Source organism: Symphodus melops (genome assembly GCF_947650265.1).
Source record: "Symphodus melops genome assembly, chromosome: 7".
NCBI lineage: Eukaryota > Metazoa > Chordata > Actinopteri > Labriformes > Labridae > Symphodus > Symphodus melops.
This window is the reverse complement of record NC_136697.1, coordinates 6,764,555-6,789,216: the sequence shown is the minus strand read 5'-3', so window position 1 is coordinate 6,789,216 and position 24,662 is coordinate 6,764,555. Positions and strand designations below refer to the sequence as shown.

The following is a 24,662-nucleotide window of genomic DNA, read 5'->3' as shown; positions in this document are numbered from 1 at the left end:
GCAGCATGCACACATATCTATCAGTGAGGACTTCTTACAACCAGACCTGCAGCATGCACACATATCTATCAGTGAGGACTTCTTACAAACAGACCTGCAGCATGCACACATAATGGTTAATAACAACAATACTCCTTGAAAGCAGGCCACTTACAGAGTCAAGGCTTCTTCTTTGAACAAAGACAAGGCTAGGTTTTAATGTTGACATTGTTTTGTGTGCTTTTAAGATACAGATATAGCGACGGCACCTGAGGATGAAATGAAAGGTAGACCAATATTAATATCACTACATGAATAAAATGTTTCTCTTTTCTTGTTGTAAAAGTGTTTTGGCTGTGCACTTAGGTCTGACTGTAGAATCGTGGATATGGACGTTTGTCTGGGTTTTCGCTGGTTGTGGATCTACTGTGGTCGTCACTGTGATTGTTAAAGTTATTCTCCGGATCAAAAGAAGAGCTGGTGAGTCGAAGGAAGTCAGAATCTTTTTTTAATTTAAGAGACTGAAATATGAAACTGTAAAGCTTTACTCGTTCAGTCTTTCTTTTATATTTAAATATGTGTAATGTTAAAATGACTTGAGCTTGTTTAGCAACTTGGGGTTAAGTGTCTTGCCTAAGGACACATCAGCCATGTAGCTGCAGGAGCTTGGGATCAAACCTCCAACCTTCCACTTCAGAAACGACCATCTCTACCAACCGATCAACAAGCCGACAGCTGGAGGGAAGAAGCTGAAACTCTTTAAGGGGGAGAACAGTCTTGGAAAATAGAGCTTGCTTTACGCTGCAGCTGTCAACAATAAAGTTCTGATTCAGAGCTGTATTTTTTTTATTTCTTTGTTTAGGTCTGGTAACCAAACCATGACCCAAGAAAAAACAAGAGAGAATTGATTCAATGAAAGCTCTAACAAAATCATCACAGTTTTATAGTCCCTTCCAACTGCAACTACAGAGAAGGTTTTTCTGTGCTGGAAATCCATAGAAAACCTGAAATGTCCCATGTTATCATGCAGATTGATAATGACATCACTCTAATCTCTTCTGCTGCAGGTACCAGAGAGAAAGAGTCCAGAATTACCCAGAGGACAACATCACTCATCACAACCACAGGTAGGACATTGTATTGTAGCGATCGTAGAGCCAATCGCGGGGACTGGATGCTGCAAAGCATTATGGGTGTTCGGGACTTTTGGTTAAACCATGAGTGTTTGGGGTTTTGCTGTTCATCACGTCCTGCTGTTGGCAGTGTGGTGTGGTTGTTGAGTTCTGTCTAAATAAAAACACCTGCTTGGGCCAGTGTGCAGTGAATGAGACCAGCTCTCGTTCCACGCAGCTTGCCACAGTATGATTGAAGATCACTTTGACAAAAAAGAATTATCAGTGGGAGAAATTTGGGGTGAAGTTGTGCCAAAGTACAACTGGCTGCAGGAGCTGGGGATTGAACCTCTGACCTTCTAGGTTGAGAGATGACCAATGCTACCACTGAGACACAGTTGTCCCATAAATCCATATTAAAGGATTAAAAATCTACTTTGAATATCTACTTGTAAGAGCTACTACTTCAGTCAGACACATTGAAAACATATTGTATACATACAAATAGAATTACATTTAGTTTAATTAATACAATACAGAAGCTGCATTTGGAGAACACTTTAAGAAACATTGATGACATGAATGTGTGAGTCAGTATCAGTAACAATGGTCAGGTTTGATTGGCTGCTCTAACAGGCACCCAGCTGTAAAGGTTTTAGTGAAACATGACTGAAGACTCCGCTGAAGAGACATATGCACAGCTGAGATGTTCATTTCTTTTTTTTTTTTATTGAGGTTCAGGTCAGTCCCTGAGGTGTCTTTCACACGTTTTGGCTTGGACTTAAAAAAAAGGAAACACTTGAGTTCACTTTTACAGCGAGCTTATTAGAATACTTTCTGTGGCAAATGTCAGCGTGTGCATCAATAACCACAAAGAGCTGCAGCTCAAACTGAGCAAAAGTCAAGCGTGGTTGACCACAGCGCTGAGACGTGAAGATGGTGTCTGTGAGAACATGTTCAATAACTGTTCTCTACGGAGTTAGTAAATGTTCAAATTTGGATTGAGATGGATTTAAAGTTGAATGTGAAGGGGGCTTATGGATGGATGGATGGATGGATGGATGGATGGATGGATGGCTAGATAGATAGATAGATAGATAGATAGATAGATAGATAGATAGATAGATAGATAGATACTTTATTGATCCCAAGGGAAATTCAAGCTGCTTGTTTACGTCTGTATTGCCCTGTTTTCCACACAGCAGGTACGGATCAGTACAGTTTGGTTCGATTAAGCGCGATCCCGTTTGCATTTCCACAGCCACCTGTGCCCTATTTGGTAGGCGGTGTGTAAGCCGGATGACGATAGCCGCTATGTAAATAGCGTCATATGACAGCAGCTAACAGCTAACCGCTAACTAATAAATTCAACAAAGGAGAAAAACGCTACACAAACAAAACCAACAATGGAAGACATCCAGCAGTTCATCTCCTCTGTCACTGACATATGACTCTTTATTACAAAAACTCAATCAAGCTTTGTTTCAGAGAAGGCTGTGTGCCGCGAGGAGAAATACAGACGTAAACAATCAGCTCTGTATGGTTTAAACACGGCGGGGTTTTGTTTGCCGACGTAACACGGGAAGTGACGATTCTTTCAACCAATCAACAAACTGCAGTGTTTAGCTCCACCTTTTCGGGTCAGCTCCACATTCTCCCCAACTGAAGGGTCCCAAAAAGTGGGACAGTACGGATCGGTTATTTGGGAATCTTTCCAGGGATTAGTCTATGGAAACGCCACAAAATGTGTCGCACCAAGACAAACCGAGCCGGACCCTTCGGTGGAAATATATAAATATGCATATTGAGACCGAATCTAAGACAGGAAGTAAACTATCACAGTGTTCACCTGGAAAACTTTACAGAAATAAAAACTGCTAGCTTCAACCTTTTCATCAATTGTCTTCTTTTTGACCTTTGGGACACTCAGAAGACCCATCCTCTGAGAAAATATGCTTATATATGTATATACATAGATACAACCAGGGCTTTAAATTAACACCGGCCAACCCACCAATTGCGGGTAAAATTTCACTTTTACTACGGGTGTCATTGTAGAGTTATTAGCCATTTAGGCTGGTGGTGAATGGAATTAACAAATATCCATCCCATTTTGTTCCACAGCCATGGTTCGGGGCATATTATTTGGCATGCTGCCACACAGACCTGTCTCCCCTCCCCTTTTGCTCCTCTGCTGAAAACCCTCACGGTTATATGCAACAGTTTGTTTGATTTTTTTCAAACCAACAGGGCTTTAGAAACAGTTATCTGCACATTTAAGGTTCGCACTTTGGATGACAGCACAACAAACTCTTTGAAGAAGAGACATTAACATCAGAGAGTCCAACAAAGCAGTTCTGAGACAGTCAGTCAGCGAAGGGCAGGGGAGCCGCCAGGAAGGTCGGGCCACAGGAAAAGATTTAACATATACATATATATATATATATATATTTCGTCATAGTTTTAAAATAATTTAAACATTGTCATAAGCACTGTTCATCCATTTGAACGATTTCTAGTGGCAGAGTTTGACTTTTTAACTCACTTATTAATGTTCTAAAGGCTTTTAATGTCTAAATGTGATCTTATTGCAGAGATTACTGAATTAAAAATTCTTCTAGTATTAATAATAACCTGTAAACAAAAATAACTCTGAATTAGATTATGCCACACTTGTCATCAAGACTTTAAAATGAGGCTGTATTAGTTCTTCTCGGTTTTGAGTTTACTTTTATTCTACTAATCATTTGTCTCACCTGACGTTAAAAATTATGTTTTTTAGCCAGTTCACTAGTTTTAATGCTAGCGCAACAACATTGATATACAGTATATTAATTTACAGTTTGCAATAAATATGATCATGTCAAAGCTGTTACTGTAGCTCGCTGGGAAAGGCGCTAAATATTGCACAATGTAATATTTCACAAAGTTCATATGAAACCGTACGAATACATTTACACATAAAACACAAACATGATCCAAACAATATTCTTGGCTGAATTCCTCTATCATCTGGTTTAACTTAAGCCTCTAACATCCTTCATTTCACTCTTGACTCACTGACCACAGAAAGATCAACTAGTGAAGAATTATGGGGCAGACTAAACCATTCTGTGCAGTAAGAAGGGGAGAGAGGCCTTTGAGAGAAACTCCACATTTTCTGAATATTTGTTTCATTTTTTATTCATACAATTTTAGTTATCTTAATGCCGTCATAATTCAAGGAAAATAACTTGATAAAAATATTGTTTTATTTCTCGCCCATTAAGGGCCTCCTCCCCACATAGGCCCTGTATAGTCAATCCTACTTTTCCCACCACTACGACGCCCCTGGCGATGGAACAAATAATCTTGTTATTTTAACTGATGCAGCCATTGTTCTTCTGCTCTCTCTTATGTTTTTTACAACCAACTAACAAGCCTATTCCCCGTGAGCTCACGTGTTGTGATAACTGAAATGAAAATTCAACTAGGCCTAGGCTATGTTATGCTAGCTTATCGCTAGTTCCGTGCTAGCTTCGCCACAAGTACAAACAAGAGGCGTTTGCAGCCTAAACTAAACCAAATTACTATTTTCACCAAAATTAGTAATTCAACGTCTTAAAAATTCCCTTGCTAAATTGATTGCTCTGGACTGTAGACCACTATTTATGGTAGAAGATAAGGGGTTAGAAAATGTGCGACAGATACCAACATGTGATCCAACTTTCAAGCTGCTCTGCAGATAAACTATTTCAAACAAGTTCCAACAGCTTTATGAATAAAAAGCAAGTATAATTGAATGCATTGCATTTATTCATCCACCAAAATCCATTTAGACTGAGAACTGTTGCTTTTGAGGGCAAATATTGTGATGCACTGAAAATGCGACTAATTTCAATTAATTAATTAGAAAGCCCTGAGTTAATTAGTTACAATTTTTTACTCAAGTCCAACTCCTAATATCAACGCTAAATGGGAAAGCGAGCTGAGTGAGGAGATCCCAGAGACTGTTTGGTATAGTTTGTGGAAAATTACTCAAACCACTACACAATCACAGATATGGAGAGAATTCATTTGGAGAAACCTCATTCGATGCTTCATCACTCCAAAGAATAAAAGTAAACAAATGAAAGTACAACAACCATGCTTGCAAGTACCAAACTGTACATGCAAGCAACTAATGGAGAATGTGCAACAACATGGATTCGAACCATGCTCACATTTTTTGGTATTGCCCCAAGATAAAGTCTTTCTGGTATTATGTTCATTCGGCTCTCTGTAAGGTGCTGGGTTATGTAATCCCTTGAACTTGTCTTGTTCTATACCTGGGACACTTGGAAGGAACTGTACATGCAAGCAACTAATACTTGATCAAGATTCTGCAGCAAAGAAAACCATCACGAAGAACTGGCTAAAGACTGACATACCAAAGCACAGGCTGTGGCTGTCAATCATAGACAACATCCTTGTGATGGAAAAGATAACCTAGAAGTTGAAAATTAAGGAAGAACAGTTTTCTAAAGGCTGGGGAAAATGGTTAACATATATAACAAAACAGGGACACAAGCATGGTTGTGAGGAGGCACTGCTCTGAAGGAAGTCAACGACTTCAAGTACCTGGACTCATGGATCAACTCGACAGAGCAAGATCTGAAAGTGAGAAAGGCACAAATCAAACTCAGCTTCTTCTATGCAACGGTAGAATATGTTCTCCTTTATGGCAGTGAATGCTGGACTCTGAAGCCAACTCTGCAGAAGGCTTTAGATGGGGGCTACACCTACTACGTGTAGTGCTGAACATCAGCAAGAGCTCACATGTAATCAACGAGACTCTGTATACTGGAGTATCCAGGGTGAGTGACAAAATAGGTGCCAGGAAAATGAGACTTGCAGGACACTGACAAAGACACCAAGAGCTGCCAGCCAGCAATATGGTGCTGTAGGAACCAGTGCATGGGCACCGGTCACAAGGACTTCCCACAATAACATTTCTGGATGTTCTCAAGAAAGACACAGGAGTGCAAAGCACCAATGACTATCTGAAATTCTATACCTGTCCTCTTGACCTTATTTCCACAAAGCTGTGTAAAAGTTTCCCTCACTGCCTCAATGCATGTAAAACAAACCTCAAATCTTCTCCAATCCAGTTTCTAGGTTTACCTTACATCATCCCCATCTCAAGTTGACTTGTCTCCCAACACACCTGAATAAAGAAAAAATAAATACAATTAAATAATGTCAGTCAAGTAATATGGAGAACAACATTATTAATTTCTCTGTCTGGAAGAAAACTGATCTAATGTGTCTAAAAGGTAATTAAGCTAATTAATGGACAGAGTGTGCTGTAATAAAAATATAGGGAACATTTTCTCATTGGGTGTGTCTTCTTCAGTCTCAGGTTCTGAGGGACTGAAAAGGACTGAATCTCTTAAAAGCAACAATAAGAACTTTATATAATAAGAAGTCTAACAAGAAGAGTAATCATTATTTTCCAGATAAAACAGATGTTGAAGTTGGTTTTTCTTTCTTTTTCCAGCGGTCTTTGTACCATTTGTACCACACCATCTCCGAGAGGACGACTGCAACAGCCAGCAATGACATGATGTACAGCCATCTACAGCCACACTGACGTGCAGTTTAAAAGTGTATCAACAAGAGGAAAGTTAACTGATGTGATGCAGAGGAGGGGTATTCAATCATTTTGTCTTGACAGACCAGACAGCAGCTGTCATATTTCTGACGGCCGGTGGGAAGGATTATATCACACTTTATGGCAATCCTTATGTAAGGTGGGGGTTTCTATATCTGTGTTGAATGAATGAGGAGGACATTATCAAACAGACTTGTGGATTATCTTAGATTTATTTAGCCATGGTCAAATAACATAACTACATCACAGACAATCATTCAGACATGCTTGACCGAGACTTTACAATAATTGACAACACGCTTCATGACCAGAAACTTAGCAGTTACTGACATGCTGCTCAGGATCTCACAATCACTGACATGCTGCTGAACCAGGATCTCACAATCACTGTCATAGTGGTGGTGGACCAGGACTCCGTAGTCACTGGCCAAAGTATCCTTCTTCACAGTGTTCCTTATATTCTGCTAGACAGACATCCCACAAATACTTGACTCTGTATAAGGCATGAGGAACTCCTCTCCTTGACTCAAATGTCAAACATCTATGTGAAGCTAAATCTCTCAGAAAACAACAACAGACCGTTGGCTTCAAACCAAATATAACTCTGCTGCTACTGTAATAAGATCTCTTACACATGTATGTAGTACATCTTCACAAACCTAAAAGAATTACTCTCACATGGTTGACACATTTAAAAAATATATACACGAATTAATCAAGATGAATTAATCCATAAAAATACATACTATCACAACCCAATGTCCAGTAACGGCTCATGGCCCGATGGTTGGGGACCCCTGATGTAGAGTAATCCTGAGCTTCTGTCATGTCTTCTATTCAAATCAACCAAGCTTTAAAATGACACCAACGTTTTGAGGTCTCAGACAAACATGTTCGCTTGTTAGACTTGTTGTTTGCTTACTTCGGCAAAAACACTGTGCACAGAATGTATTACTGTTTGCTTTATTCATATAAAACTGAATTAATTCAGAGTGGGTATATGTCTCTCTCTCTCTCTCTCTCTCTCTCACACACACACACACACACACACACACACACACACACACACACACACACACACACACACACACACACACACCTGGAACAACAAACTAAGCTCTTAATTCAGCTAAGATATAGATACAGATATCTACAACTTTGTCTTTCTGTTTTTGCACCTGATATCTAACAGGATGTCAGTATATAAACCAATCATGTAAGAGTAAAACAGAGCTTTGCATTAAACAGAGAAAAGCTTTTTACACACCTATAAAAATAGTATATTAAACACATTATAATACAATTAATGATTACTTATGCAATTACTTAATACTTACTTACTCAATTACCTTGTCTTGTTTGCTGCCCCTATTTGCATGGACACTCTGGACACTATGGACACTCTCATTTTAAATACAAATCAGCAGGAGCAATGATGAGTTTGTGATGGTCATCTTGATTTTGAAGACCGTCTGATACACTTACTACAGCTGGCCAGTGGGTGGCAGTTTATGGCTTTTTAATGTCTTCTACAGCAGGGGTTCTTTTTTAGACCATGGATCCCTTTCAGGTGAGACATTTTTCCAAGGACCCCCCTCATTATCGTAACATGGATAATCATATATTAATGCAGTGTATTAAAATACTATGGAGTACTTTGCAACCATAGAAGTAGGCTGCATTTATACTTTCCAAGTTATTCATTTTATAAACTTTGAGAAAATGTTGGCTCCGAGGTGTTTTTTTAACTTTGAGTTTATTTCTTGTGCGTTGCACACTATGAAGTGACCGACGTCACAATCATGTCAGTTAATCTATCGGCACAAAACTAAAATGGCTTGGATACAAGAGGTTCTAATAGATTTTATTGGTGCAAGAGGTCCCAGTTCATAAACATGCTTTTTCAATGATAACCAAACTTTTACAATTTTATTGTGAATTATTGCGCGGACCCTCAAACTATGGGTCATGGACTCCTGAGAATCAATCGATGTTAAACCATTCCATCGAAACCCCTCCAGTTAGCCTAGAACAGCTTTTACTCAGCTGTCCACTGTGGAGACAAGAGCAAAAAATAAAAGAACTAGAGTATTAAACACATTATAATACAACGAGGAGAAAGAGGAAGCCACAAATCTATCACATCTGTATGTAAAATATTATTCATACAATGACTGAAAACTTGAAGAAGCAGAAGAAAACATCCAGTTTGAGGAGACAAATTAGTGAATATTCAGTAAGCTGTTTTAGTAATAAAGGCAAAATGAAAAAAACTTTAATACAGCAGACTACAAACAAGCTCAGTGTGTTCATGAAGTGAATGTTTTACACCTGAAGATTCACTATGTCTTCTTTCTACAGATGATAGTTTCTGATATGGGAGATTTAAATGTTCAGCTGTGGTTTCTCTGTCAGTGAGTATAATTTCTGGTGAGAGTTCTGGTGTCACATTTTAAGAACTTGGTCTCATTGACCACAAAGTCCTCACAGTCAGACACACGAGTATCCTCTGCACAGTCTCAGTGTTCAGCTTCATCATGGCCGCACGTCTGCTGTTTGTCTTCTTTGTGTGTAAGTTAAACCTTTATTGATTTATTCATTATTATCATGGACTGTTATAAAGCACTGCAGATTAATACATAGAAACATGACGTTGATGACATCATCATGTCTGTGCTTAAACTTTGAGTCGGTGAGATTGTGTTTTGTGTGTTCTGCACGTTGTGACAAATAAAATCTATTTTTCTCTCAGTTAATAATTCTCTGTTTGAAATAATTAAATATTTGGATGAGTTTGAAAGTGTGAACTCTTTAACTTATTATTGTGTGTAGTCACCTTACTTTCTCTCTGTATTTCCAACAGATGTCTTTAATGGGATTAAAACAGAAGGTCAGTCTGTGATCTCTTATTGTTCTTAACTGTGCTGAGATCGATGTACTACTGAAGAGTTTAAGCATGCAGATTATGTTTGAGTTTCATACAACATATTCATGGTTTATATTTTCAGCTTTTCTTCCACCGAAACTGACGGTGACTCCAGCAGTGATCACAGAGAGAGACTCAGTCACACTGAACTGTCTGACTCCATCATCTATGGCTCAGTGTTATTACCAATCTTTAAGTACAGGAACTGTGAGGATATTATCCTGTCTGCAGACTCTGACAGGAAGTGAACTGCTGAAGATGGATCATCAGAGTTCACCTGCTGAGGTCAAAGTGAAATGTTTTTACACTGTTCAGATTGGAGACAGAAATCTTCCATCTCCACACAGTGACACAGTCTCCATCAGCATACACAGTGAGTAACAGTAGAGTTGTAAATATTAATATAGTTTTGTTATGTAATCAGCCAGAAACAGACAGGTTTTAGGCAGTTGTAAATATATGTATTTAATTTAATATTTTTACAATATATATGCTCATATTTTCAGCTCTTCCTAAACCTGACCTGACGGTGAATCCAACAGTGATCACAGAGACAGACTCAGTCACACTGAACTGTCTGACTCCATCATCTATGACTCAGTGTTATTACCAAACTTTAAGTGCAGGAACTGAGAGGATATTATCCTGTCTGCAGAATCTGACAGGAAGTGAACTGCTGATGATGGATCATCAGAGTTCACCTGCTGAGGTCAAAGTGAAATGTTTTTACACTGGAGACAGAAATGTTCGATCTTCACACAGTGTTTATTCCTCTGTCACTGTTGAAAGTAAGTAAATCTGTCTTCTTGCTGGATCAGCAGAAGAAAAGTCCTGTGGTGTAAATGTCATGAAAAAAAACATTTTATGTTATTTTCAGGTGTTACAAACCCAAACAAGGAGAGTGTCAGCACTTTGACAACCTCAGTTTCTATTAAAACATCACCTGCTGATCAAGGTGAGTATATTGGATACGTCAGTGTGTTGTAGAGTAGTGCTACTACTCTTTTACAGTCATTTACAAACACTGTCACATCAACCTTTTGGTGCCACATTTCCTTCAAACTTCAGACTCCTGTTAAAATATATTTTAGACATTCAGACAGTCACCCTTTAAACAAGTCCCACACAGCGGGAGCTGTCAGATTGTCATTGAGCTTCAATGACAATAATCAGGATGGAGAGAATTAAGATAAATACACGTTTGGGTAGCAACAAAGTTATTAACAGTTATGAGAGGAAGGTTGATTCCTTTTCATGGTGATATCATCTTTCCCAGAGGAAGACAGTATAGAGATAATAGACAATGAAGATTCACTGGGCTACAGATGGATTATGAGAAAAAAAGAATCAGTGCATGTGTGTGATTCAGGCCTGTGTATTTGAGAAACATGTCTTTAAAATAACACAGTGCAAACCAGAATTTCCCTCTCGGGGATTCATAAAGAATCACCTATATTTGACTTTATACTCTGCAATGATGATGAAATGAAAGTGCGATGTCCGCTGGTCTTTGAATACAAAGCACACTACTACAAACGCTGTAGATCCCAGATCCTCCATAACCTGTTTGTGAAAAATATTAAACTCCTGCCCACTCACAATTAAAAAAGAAAAAGAAAAAAAAGCCCCATGTTGGAGGGGGGACCCCCGAATGCCACCAGGTATTTCATACCCTGTAATAAAGTATATAAAATGAAAAAAACAAACAGGAGCAAGAGTCATAACAGGGCAACACTTCATTTGAGTTTATTCCAGTGTTTCAGCAAACATTCACAGATTATATATATATACACTTATGTATAAGAGAGAAAGAGAGAGATGCAGAGTCGCTGGGCTTCAGGTGGATTATGGTAAAATAACAGTCCGGGTTAAACTTGAATCAGGCAGTCAGTTTAGTATTAGAGTGTTTTTATTTTAAACAGTCAGGTCCCCAAACTATGACTAAAGACAAAAAGAAGAGAGGTTTTCTTTGTGCTGGAAATCCAAATAAAGTTTGACATCACTCTGACCTCTTCTGCTGCAGGTACTGAAGAGAAAGAGTCCAGAAGGACCCAGAGGACACCATCATTTATCACAACCACAGGTTAAACATTATATGATTCAACATCACTTTTACAAACAAGTATAACTAACTCTATTTGACTTCATCCACCAGCTCTACATACAAGTAGCTCTCCTGCTTCCACAATGGTGACACCTTTAAAACAAACATCAGATAATCAAATAAAATATTTTACATGTGACATTACTTATGAAGTTAAAATAATTTTTTTTCATTCTGATTAGTTTGAAATTATCTGTTTTATATTAACAAGGTTGGACTGTTGGTCCAGCAAGTAACAAGGATGGCCCCACCTTTTCCCACTCTACACCAGTGAAACCAGGTGACATGTTTAATTTTGCATTTAACCTAAATGTCTGTTTAAGCACGAGACAACTCGGACAGTTGATGGTTATTTATTGCTTAACTTGATATGGGTGATGGACATGTAGGTAAGTGTTTGTGAAGAAAGAGTCCCTGCTGTCTGGGATTATGTGACTGCTTTAAAGAGTGTTTTACACTCGAGGTTGAATAATTCAAGTAACCTGAAAGCCTGAAGGCATCAATTGTGTTCAAACCAGGCCGAGAGCAGATGAATCCTGAAACTGTGCAAAAGATCCATTAGATTATTTTAACAACAAAGCAACCATCTACAGTATAGCTTCACTTGCATGTTAATGTTTTATATTCAGCTGCTTGTGTCACAGGTTCTGGTTGAACCCAGGTGCAGACACATAGCAGGTAAAGGATTGCAGAGTGATGAGAATCTGATGGGTCAATGGCTGAGGAGTAGAGAGTGATATATGGCCAAGTTGGTTAGCTTGTTAGCTCACTCACATCAACAACATGGTAATAATTATTATACAAATATACAAAATAAAAACAAATGAGTAGTGTAACAGAACAAACAGGTGCAGGGAGCAGAAGTGTTCACAGACGGCACAGAGACAGCAGGGGACGGTTTTGTTTTATACATTTCATCTCGAGAAAGAAGATGAGGACCTTTGTGAGGACCTGCAGCATGCACACATATCTATCAGGGAGGACTTCTTACAACCAGACCTGCAACATGCACATATATCTATCAGTGAGGACTTCTTACACCCAGACCTGCAGCATGCACACATATCTATCAGGGAGGACTTCTTACAACCAGACCTGCAGCATGCACGCATATCTATCAGGGAGGACTTCTTACACCCAGACCTGCAGCATGCACACATATCTATCAGTGAGGACTTCTTACACCCAGACCTGCAGCATGCACACATATCTATCAGTGAGGACTTCTAACACCCAGACCTGCAGCATGCACACATAATGGTTAATAACAACAATACTCCTCGAAAGCAGGCCACTTACAGAGTCAAGGCTTCTTCTTTGAACAAAGACAAGGCTAGGTTTTAATGTTCACTACATGAATAAAATGTTTCTCTGTTCTTGTTGTAAAAGTGTTTTGGCTGTGCACTTAGGTCTGACTGTAGAATCGTGGATATGGACGTTTGTCTGGGTTTTCGCTGGTTGTGGATCCACTGTGGTCGTCACTGTGATTGTTAAAGTTATTCTCCGGATCAAAAGAAGAGCTGGTGAGTCAAAGGAAGTCAGAATCTTTTTTTTACTTTAAGAGACTGAAATATGAAGCTGTAAAGCTTTACTCTTTCAGTTTTTCTTTTATATTTAAATATGTGTAATGTTAAAATGACTTGAGCTTGTTTAGCAACTTGGGGTTAAGTGTCTTGCCTAAGGACACATCAGCCTATCAGTGAGGACTTCTTACACCCAGACCTGCAGCATGCACACATATCTATCAGTGAGGATTTCTTACACCCATACCTGCAGCATGCACACATATCTATCAGTGAAGACTGATAGATATCCATAGAAATCCATAGAAAACCTGAAGCTGCAGGAGCTGGGGATCAAACCTCCAACCTTCCACTTCAGAAACGACCATCTCTACCAACTGATCAACAAGCCGACAGCTGGAGGGAAGAAGCTGAAACTCTTTAAGGGGGAGAACAGTCTTGGAAAATAGAGCTTGCTTTATGCTGCAGCTGTCAACAATAAAGTTCTGATTCAGAGCTGTATTTTTTTATTTCTTTGTTTAGGTCTGGTAACCAAACCATGACCCAAGAGAAAACAAGAGAGAATTGATTCAATGAAAGCTCTAACAAAATCATCACAGTTTTATAGTCTCTTCCAACTGCAACTACAGAGAAGGTTTTTCTGTGCTGGAAATCCATAGAAAACCTGAAATGTCCCGTGTTGTCATGCAGATTGATGCTGACCTCACTCTAGCCTCTTCTGCTGCAGGTACCAGAGAGAAAGAGTCCAGAAGGACCCAGAGGACACCGTCACTCATCACAACCACAGGTAGGACATTGTATGACTGAAGATCACTTTGACAAAAAAGTATTACCAGTGGGAGAAACTTGGGGTTAAGTTGTGCCAAAGTACAGAATTGGCAGCAGGAGCTGGGGATCGAACCCCTGACCTTCTAGGTTGAAAGATGACCGACTCTACCACTGAGACACATCCATAAATCCATATTAAAGGATTAAAAATGTTATTTGAATATCTACTTGTAAGAGCTACTACTTCAGTCAGACACATTGAAAACATATTGTATTCATACAAATAGAATTACATTTAGTTTAATTAATACAATACAGTAGCTGCATTTGGAGAACACTTTAAGAAACATTGATGACATGAATGTGTGAGTCAGTATCAGTAACAATGGTCAGGTTTGATTGGCTGCTCTAACAGGCACCCAGCTGTAAAGGTTTTAGTGAAACATGACTGAAGACTCCGCTGAAGAGACATATGCACAGCTGAGATGTTCATTTCTTTTCTTTTTTTTATTGAGGTTCAGGTCAGTCCCTGAGGTGTCTTTCACACGTTTTGGCTTGGACTTAAAAAAAAGGAAACACTTGAGTTCACTTTTACAGCGAGCTTATTAGAATACTTTCTGTGGCAAATGTCAGCGTGTGCATCAATAACCACAAAGAGCTGCAGCTCAAACTGAGCAAAAGTCAAGCGTGGTAGACCACAGTGCTGAGACATGAAGATGGTGTCTGTGAGAACATGTTCAATAACTGTTCTCTGCAGAGTTTGTAAATGTTCAAACAGCTGTTTGTTTTTGGATTGGGATGGATTTATAGTTGAATGTGAAGGGGGCTGATAGCCCTGTTTCCACACAGCAGTCCGGTACGGATCAGTACGGTTTGGTTAAGCCAAATTAAGCCCGATCCCGTTTGCGTTTCCACAGCCACCTGTGCCCTATTTGGTAGGCGGTGTGTAAGCCGGATGACGATAGCCGCTATGTAAATAGCGTCATATGACAGCAGCTAACAGCTAACCGCTAACTAATAAATTCAACAAAGGAGAAAAACGCTACACAAACAAAACCAATGCTGGAAGACATCAAGCAGTTCATCTCCTCTGTCACTGACATATGACTCTTTATTACAAAAACTCAATCAAGCTTTGTTTCAGAGAAGGCTGTGTGCCGCGAGGAGAAATACAGACGTAAACAATCAGCTCTGTATGGTTTAAACACGGCGGGGTTTTGTTTGCCGACGTAAGACGGGAAGTGACGATTCTTTCAACCAATCAACAAACTGCAGTGTTTAGCTCCACTTTTTCGGGTCAGCTCCACATTCTTGGCACCCCAACTAAAGGGTCCCAAAAAGTGGGACGCTGCGGATCGGTTATTTGGGAATCTTTCCCGGGATTAGTCTATGGAAACGCCGCAAAATGTGCGTCGCACCGAGACCATTTTGTTCCACAGCCATGGTACGGGGCATATCATTTGGCATGCTGCCACACAGACCTGTCTCCCCTCCCCTTTTGCTCCTCTGCTGAAAACCATCCTGGTTATATGCAACAGTTTGTTAGATTTTTTTCAAACCAACAGGGCTTTAGAAACAGTTATCTGCACAGTTATGGTTCGCACTTTGGATGACAGCACAACAAACTCTTTGAACAAGAGACATTAACATCAGAGAGTCCAACAAAGCAGTTCTGAGACAGTCAGTCAGCGAAGGGCAGGGGAGCCGCCAGGAATGCCAGGCCCCAGGAAAAGATTTAACATATACATATATATATATATTTCGTCATAGTTTTAAAATAATTTAAACATTGTCATAAGCACTGTTCATCCATTTGAACGATTTCTAGTGGCAGAGTTTGACTTTTTAACTCACTTATTAATGTTCTAAAGGCTTTTAATGTCTAAATGTGATCTTATTGCAGAGATAACTGAATTAAAAATTATTCTAGTATTAATAATAACCTGTAAACGAAAATAACTCTGAATTAGATTCTGCCACACTTGTCATCAAGACTTTAAAATGAGGCTGTATTAGTTCTTCTCGGTTTTGAGTTTACTTTTATTCTACCAATCATTTGTCTCACCTGACGTTAAAAATTATGTTTTTTAGGCAGTTCGCTAGTTTTAATGCTAGCGCAACAACATTGATATATATTAATTTACAGTTTACTATAAATATGATGATGTCAAAGCTGTTACTGTAGCTCGCTGGGAAAGGCGCTAAATAGATAGATAGATAGATAGATAGATAGATAGATAGATAGATAGATAGATACTTTATTGATCCCGAGGGAAATTCAAGGCATCCAGTAGCAGTATACAGACAGGCAGGACACAAGACATTAGTTACAATACACACCCGCTGTCCCCCCTCCCCTCTGTATACAAATCCCCCAAACAGATTTAGCAGCCCCTATGTGACTAAGAATAAATATAATTATATGTTAAACCTGTGCAGTTAGCATTAGCAGTTAGACTTAAAACTAATATAGCATAATGTACATAACCTGTGAGGAGAGAAAAATATGTGTTGGTTAAAAGAGACCTGTAAACAGTTAAAGAGCCTTAGAAACAAAGTGCTGACCTTCTAGAAACTAGTTACATGTGTATGTACAGAGGTGTTTGAGCTTATGCCAGAGGTGTGAGTACAGTCGTTAAACAGTCAATGCAGGAATGTAAATTGGCTCACCCACTTAAAGGAGCAGTGATTTGCATTAAGTGACCTAGACAATATGGTGAAACCAGGAGTGCTTAGGGTAATTATCGTTAAGTACCCAACTATTGATGGGCAGATTAGCATTCAGTGTTGAAGACAATAGAGTGAAACTTGACCTAATTAGGGTGATCATGTCAACCCTTACAGATGTAGCATAACACAACAGTAGGATGAAACCAGACATGACTAGGGTGATTATCTTTAAAGTGACCTGTGCTCAGTAAGGTGACTATCAATATGCATTACAGTGTCCAACTGGAGGCTGACTCTGAGGTCAGCAGTGCAGATGAGGAGTGAGAAAAAAGTGAAAAAAGATTCCAGGGATCACCGTGCGCTTCTTCCCTGCCGTGACAGTGAATTGTTATACAGCCTTGTTGCCAGGGGGACAAAAGAGTTCTTGAGTCTGTCCGTGGAGCACGACTGTGACAGCAGTCTTTCGCTGAACATGCTCCTCTGGCCGGTGAAGGTGCTGTGCAGAGGGTGGTGTGTGTTGTCCATGATGGAGAGCATTTTGTCCAGAGACCTCCTCTCTACCACTGTCACCAGTGAGTCCAGCTCTGTACCCACCACAGAGCCGGCCCTCCTCACCAGTCTGTCCAGGCGTGCTGCGTCCCTCTTCTTGCAGCTTCCTCCCCAGCACACCACGGCGTAGAAGAGGACGCTGGACACCACAGACTGGTAGAACATCTGCAGCAGCTTTTTGCAGATGTTGAAGGACCCCAGCCTTCTCAGGAAGTACAGACGGCTCTGTCCCTTCCTGCAGGTAGTGTCCATGTTAGGCGACCAGTCCAGCTTGTCATCCAGCTGCAGCCCCAGGTACCCGTAGGTCCTGACCACCTCCACGTCGACCCCGCCGATGGAAACAGGTTCTAGATGTGGTTTCTTCCTTCGGAAGTCCACCACCATCTCCTTGGTCTTGGAGGTGTTAAGCTGCAGATGGTTGGCACTGCACCACGTCACAAAGTCCTCGATCAGGCTCCTGTACTCCTCCTCCTGTCCATCCCTGACACAAGCAACTATCGCAGTGTCGTCCGAGTATTTCTGCATGTGGCAGAGCTCAGAGTTATACTGGAAGTCAGAGGTGTACAGGGTGAACAGGACGGGGGAGAGCACGGTCCCCTGTGGTGCTCCGGTGCTGCTGACCACAGTGTCAGATGTGCAGTCCTTCAGTCTGACGTACTGTGGTCTCTCTGTGAGGTAGTCCGTGATCCACCTCACCAGGTGCGAGTCCACCGTCATCTCGGTCAGCTTGTCTCTCAGTAGGAGGGGATGGATGGTGTCGAAAGCGCTTGAGAAATCAAAGAACATGATTCTCATCACGCTGCTCCCTTTGTCCAGATGAGAGTAAGCCCTGTGTAGAAGATAGAGGATGGCATCGTCCACGCCCACCTTTGCCTGGTATGCAAACTGCAGGGGATCCTGTGTGTGTTGGACCTGGGGTCTGAGGTGTTGGAGCAGCAGCCGTTCGAAGGTCTTCATAACGTGGGATGTCAGAGCGATTGGTCTGAAGTCGCCTGGCTCACTGGGGTTTTTCTTCTTGGGGACAGGGGTGAGGCACGAGGTCTTCCAGAGCACAGGAACCTTCCCGAGCCGCAGGCTCATGTTGAAGATATGCTGAAGTGGCTCCCCCAGCTCAGCAGAGCAGGCCTTTAGCATCCTGGGACACACCTTGTCTGGGCCTGCTGCCTTCCTGGGGCGGAGTCTCTTCAGCTCCTTGCTCACCTGGTCTCTGGTGATGGTGGGGGGGAGGGGGGATGGATTGTCACTGGAGGTTGTATCTGTTCTGGTGGAGGTGTTGGGGGGAGTGAGAGGGGGGGGGGAGGTGTGTAGAGGGGTGCTGGGGGGGGGAGGAGGGGTGCTGGGGGGGGGAGGAGTGAGAGGGGGGGAGGGGGTGTGTGGAGGGGGGGAGGGGGTGTGTAGAGGGGTGCTGGGGGGACAGGCACTGGCTGCAGGGAAGCAGCGCACAGTTTTAGTGGGAACCACAACGTCCATGCAGAAGTTCATGTAGTCAGTTGTGCAGTGTGTGACCCCCTCAATGTCATCACCATGGGTCTCTTGTAGGGCACTCCAGTCAGTGGTCTCAAAACAGTCTCTGAGGGCCTCCTCTGCCTCGGGAGACCACTTTCTGAAGGTGCGTGTTGTTACCGGTTGTCTCTGGATCATAGTTTTGTACTGTGGCTTGAGTAGGACCAGGTTGTGGTCTGACTTACCCAGAGGTGGTAACGGGGTGGCAGTGTAGGCGTCCTTCACGTTTGCATACAGGAGGTCTATTGTCCTGTTCTTCCTGGTGGGACAGCTTACAAACTGGTGAAAGTCCGGTAGTGTGGAGTTCAAAGTAACATGGTTAAAGTCCCCTGAGATGGCGATGAAAGCATCCGGGTGCAGCGTTTGTAATCTTGCGGTGGTCGCGTGGATGACGTCACACGCAGTTTCGGCGTGTGCCCGGGGAGGAACGTAGACGCAGAGCACGATCGCGTGAGAGAATTCCCTCGGCATGTAGTAAGGACGGAGACTTACCGCCAGCAGCTCGATGTCTTTGCTGCACGTTGCCTCCTTCACAGTAACATGTCCATGGTGGCACCATCTGTTGTTAATAAACAGCACGAGTCCTCCTCCTTTCCGTTTGCCGCTGCGTTTCGTGTCTCTGTCCGCTCTCACTGTAGTGAAGCCCGGTAGATCCACGTTAGCGTCTGGGGTGTTTTGAGTCAGCCAGGTTTCTGTGAGGCACATTAAACTGCACTCTCTAAATGTCCGATTGTTCCTCACAAGCGCAGCCAGCTCGTCTGTCTTGTTGGTTAGACAGTTTACGTTCCCCATAACTATCACCGGAACCGAGGGCTTGTACCTCCATCGCTTAGCCGCTAGCTTAGCCCTTACCAGAGCCCCGGCTCTACAGCCTCTATACCGCCGCCTCAGCTCCTCTGGTATCGGGTGAACGATGCCGGCTTGTCCCGCTGACCGGAGCGAGAGCAGCGTTTCCCGTGAATAGGAAAGTTTTCCGCTGCTCTTTCCACGAAAACACGAAAAAGTATCCATAGGATACATAAAGTTATACACTGAAGGTGTACTATAAAAACTATATAGTATAGTACTATATAAACTATAAACGTAGAAGTTGGCACAGAGCCACAACAAACGAATAACATATCAGACAAGTACGACAGGGACGGAGCTACTGAATGTGCGGCCACTCACGTCGGCGCACAGGTGAGAAATATTGCACAATATAATATTTCACAAAGTTCATATGAAACCGTACCAATACATTTACACATAAAACACAAACATGATCCAAACAATTTTCTTGGCTGAATTCCTCTATCATCTGGGTTCACTTAAGCCTCTAACATCCTTCATTTCACTCTTGACTCACTGACCACAGAAAGATCAACTAGTGAAGAAGTATGAGGCAGACTAAACCATTCTGTGCAGTAAGAAGGGGAGAGAGGCCTTTGAGAGAAACTCCACATTTTCTGAATATTTGTTTCATTTTTTATTCATACAATTTTACTTATCTTATTGCCGTTATAATTCAGGGAAAATAACTTGATAAAAATATTGTTTTATTTCTCGCCCATTAAGGGCCCCCTCCCCACATGGGCCCTGTATAGTCAATCCTACTTTTCCCACCACTACGACGCCCCTGGCGATGGAACAAATAATCTTGTTATTTTAACTGATGCGGCCATTGTTCTTCTGCTCTCTCTTATGTTTTTCACAACCAACTAACAAGCCTATTCCCCGTGAGCTCACGTGTTGCGATAACTGAAATGAAAATTCAACTAGGCCTAGGCTATGTTATGCTAGCTTATCGCTAGTTCCGTGCTAGCTTTGCCACAAGTACAAACAAGAGGCGTTTGCAGCCTAAATTCGACCAAATTACTATTTTCACCAAAATTAGTAATTCAACGTCTTAAACATTCACTCGCTAAATGTATTGCTTGTCTTGTTCTATACCTGGGACACTTTGAAGGAACTGTACATGCAAGCAACTACTACTTGATACTTGCAGCAGCAAAGAAAATCATCACTAAGAACTGGCTAAAGACTGACATACCAAAGGCACAGGCAGTGGCTGTCAATCATAGACAACATCCTTGTGATGGAAAAGAAAACCTACAAGTTGAAAATTAAGGAAGAACAGTTTACTAAAGGCTGGGGAAAATGGTTAACATATATAACACAACAGGGACACAAGCATGGTTGTGAGGAGGCACTGCTCTGAAGGAAGTCAACGACTTCAAGTACCTGGACTCATGGATCAACTCGACAGAGCAAGATCTGAAAGTGAGAAAGGCACAAATCAAACTCAGCTTCTTCTATGCAACGGTGGAATCTGTTCTCCTTTATGGCAGTGAATGCTGGACTCTGAAGCTAGCTCTGAAGCCAACTCTGAATACTGGAGTATCCAGGGTGAGTGACAAAATAGGTGCCAGGAAAATGAGACTTGCAGGACACTGACAAAGACACCAAGAGCTGCCAGCCAGCAATATGGTGCTGTAGGAACCAGTGCGTGGGCACCGGTCACAAGGACTTCCCACAATAACATTTCTGTTCTCAAGAAAGACACAGGAGTGCAAAGCACCAACGAGCATCTGAAATTCTATACCTGTCCTCTTGACCTTATTTCCACAAAGCTGTGTAAAAATTTCCCTCACTGCCTCAATGCATGTAAAAAAAACTCAAATCTTTTCCAATCCAGTTTCTAGGTTTACCTTACATCATCCCCATCTCAAGTTGACTTGTCTCCCAACACCCCTGAATAAAGAAAAAATAAATACAATTAAACAATGTCAGTCAAGTAATATGGAGAACTACATTATTAATTTCTCTGTCTGGAAGAAAACTGATCTAATGTGTCTAAAAGGTAATTAAGCTAATTAATGGACAGAGTGTGCTTTAATAAAAATATAGGGAACATTTTCTCATTGGGTGTGTCTTTTTCAGTCTCAGGTTCTGAGGGACTGAAAAGGACTGAATCTCTTAAAAGCAACAATAAGAACTTTATATAATAAGAAGTCTAACAAGAAGAGTAATCATTATTTTCCAGATAAAACAGATGCTGAAGTTGGTTTTTCTTTCTTTTTCCAGCGGTCTTTGTACCATTTTTACCACACCATCCCCGAGAGGACGACTGCAACAGCCAGCAATGACATGATGTACAGCCATCTACAGCCACACTGACGTGCAGTTTAAAAGTGTATCAACAAGAGGAAAGTTAACTGATGTGATGCAGAGGAGGGGTATTCAATCATTTTGTCTTGACAGACCAGACAGCAGCTGGCATATTTCTGACGGCCGGTGGGAAGGATTATATCACACTTTATGGCAATCCTTATGTAAGGTGGGGGTTTCTATATCTGTGTTGAATGAATGAGGAGGACATTATCAGACAGACTTGTGGATCATCTTAGATTTATTTAGCCATGGTCAAATAACATAACTACATCACAGACAATCATTCAGACATGCTTGACCGAGACTTTACAATAATTGACAACACGCTTCATGACCAGAAACTTAGCAGTTACTGACATGCTGCTCAGGATCTCACAATCACTGACATGCTGCTGAACCAGGATCTCACAATCACTGTCATAGTGGTGGTGGACCAGGACTCCGTAGTCACTGGCCAAAGTATCCTTCTTCACAGTGTTCCTTATATTCTGCTAGACAGACATCCCACAAATACTTGACTCTGTATAAGGCATGAGGAACTCCTCTCCTTGACTCAAATGTCAAACATCTATGTGAAGCTAAATCTCTCAGAAAACAACAACAGACCGTTGGCTTCAAACCAAATATAACTCTGCTGCTACTGTAATAAGATATCTTACACATGTATGTAGTACATCTTCACAAACCTAAAAGAATTACTCTCACATGGTTGACACATTTAAAAGATATATACACAAATTTATCAAGATGAATGAATCCATAAAAATACATACTATCACAACCCAATGTCCAGTAACGGCTCATGGCCCGATGGTTGGGGACCCCTGATGTAGAGTAATCCTGAGCTTCTGTCATGTCTTCTATTCAAATCAACCAAGCTTTAAAATGACACCAACGTTTTGAGGTCTCAGACAAACAAGTTCAAACCTGCTTTTACTTAATTGTTTGCTTTCAGTTAAAGTCGCTTGTTAGACTTGTTGTTTGCTTACTTCTGCAAAAACACTGTGCACAGAATGTATTACTGTTTGCATAATTCATATAAAACTGAATTAATTCAGAGTGGGTATATGTCTCTCTCTCTCTCTCTCTCTCTCTCTCTCTCAGACACACACATGTAAGAGTAAAACAGAGCTTTGCGTTAAACAGAGAAAAGCTTTTTACACACCTATAAAAATAGTATATTAAACACATTATAATACAATTAATAATTACTTATGCAATTACTTAATACTTACTTACTCAATTACCTTGTCTTGTTTGCTGCCCCTATTTGCATGGACACTCTGGACACTATGGACACTCTCATTTTAAATACAAATCAGCAAGAGCAATGATGAGTTTGTGATGATCATCTTGAGTTTGAAGAGTTTGATACACTTACTACAGCTGGCCAGTGGGTGGCAGTGTATGGCTTTTTAATGTTCTCTACAGCAGGGGTTCTTTTTTAGACCATGGATCCCTTTCAGGTGAGACATTTTTCCAAGGACCCCCTCATTATCGTAACATTGATAATCATATATTAATGCAGTGTATTAATGTACTATGGAGTACTTTGCAACCATAGAAGTAGGCTGCATTTATACTTTCCAAGTTATTCATTTTATAAACTTTGAGAAAATGTTGGCTGGTTTTTTTAACTTTGAGTTTTTTTCTTGTGTGTTGCACACTATGAAGTGACAGACGTCACAATAATGTCAGTTAATCTATCGGCACAAAACTAGAATGGCTTGGATACAATAGCTTTTAATAGATTTTATTGGTGCAAGAGGTCCCAGTTCATAAACATGCTTTTTCAATGATAACCAAACTTTTACAATTTTATTGTGAATTATTCCGTGGACCCTCAAGCTATGGGTCATGGACTCCTGAGAATCAATCGATGTTAAACCATTCCATCGAAACCCCTCCAGTTAGCCTAAAACAGCTTTTACTCAGCTGTCCACTGTGGAGACTAGAGCAAAAAATAAAAGAACTTGAGTATTAAACACATTATAATACAACGAGGAGAAAGAGGAAACCACAAATCTATCACATCTGTATGTAAAATATTATTCATACAATGACTGAAAACTTGAAGAAGCAGAAGAAAACATCCAGTTTGAGGAGACAAATTAGTGAATATTCAGTAAGCTGTTTTAGTAATAAAGGCAAAATGGAAAAAAACTTTAATACAGCAGACTATGAACAAGCTCAGTGTGTTCATGAAGTGAATGTTTTACACCTGAAGATTCACTATGTCATCTTTCTACAGATGATAGTTTCCGATGTGGGAGATTAAAATGTTCAGCTGTGGTTTCTCTGTCAGTGAGTATAATTTCTGGTGATAGTTCTGATGTCACATTTTAAGAACTTGGTGTCATTAACCACAAAGTCTTCACAGTCAGACACACGAGTATCCTCTGCACAGTCTCAGTGTTCAGTTTCATCATGGCCGCACGTCTGCTGTTTGTCTTCTTCGTGTGTAAGTTAAACCTTTATTGATTTATTCATTATTATCATGGACTGTTATAAAGCACTGCAGATTAATACATAGAAACATGACGTTCATGACATCATCATGTCTGTGCTAAAGCTTTGAGTCGGTGAGATTGTGTTTTGTGTGTTCTGCACGTTGTGACAAATAAAATCTATTTTTGTCTCAGTTAATAATTCTCTGTTTGAAATAATTAAATATTTGGATGAGTTTGAAAGTGTGAACTCTTTAACTTATTATTGTGTGTAGTCACCTTACTTTCTCTCTGTA

The 24,662-nt window shown here is 40.8% G+C and overlaps 1 protein-coding gene across 4 annotated transcripts in view; it reads left to right on the top strand.

Annotated features, from left to right (window-relative positions):
• Positions 1-105: 105 nt before the first annotated feature.
• Positions 106-24,662, top strand: part of LOC306826470 (uncharacterized protein) — a 33,367-nt gene continuing 8,810 nt past the window's right edge. For 2 of the 4 annotated variants that reach the window (XR_013779406.1, XM_079347830.1), the window contains exons 1-3: positions 106-266; positions 13,163-13,276; positions 14,004-14,063. Coding sequence is in view for 1 of the 4 variants with exons in the window: in XM_079347830.1 (XP_079203956.1) it covers positions 260-266; positions 13,163-13,276; positions 14,004-14,063 (181 nt within the window). In the remaining 3 variants the exon portion in view is untranslated. Of the gene's footprint in view, positions 267-345; positions 460-1,046; positions 1,107-11,672; positions 11,733-13,162; positions 13,277-14,003; positions 14,064-24,662 lie in introns of those variants that run through there. The other 2 variants (XR_013779407.1, XR_013779408.1) reach the window with 2 other exon arrangements.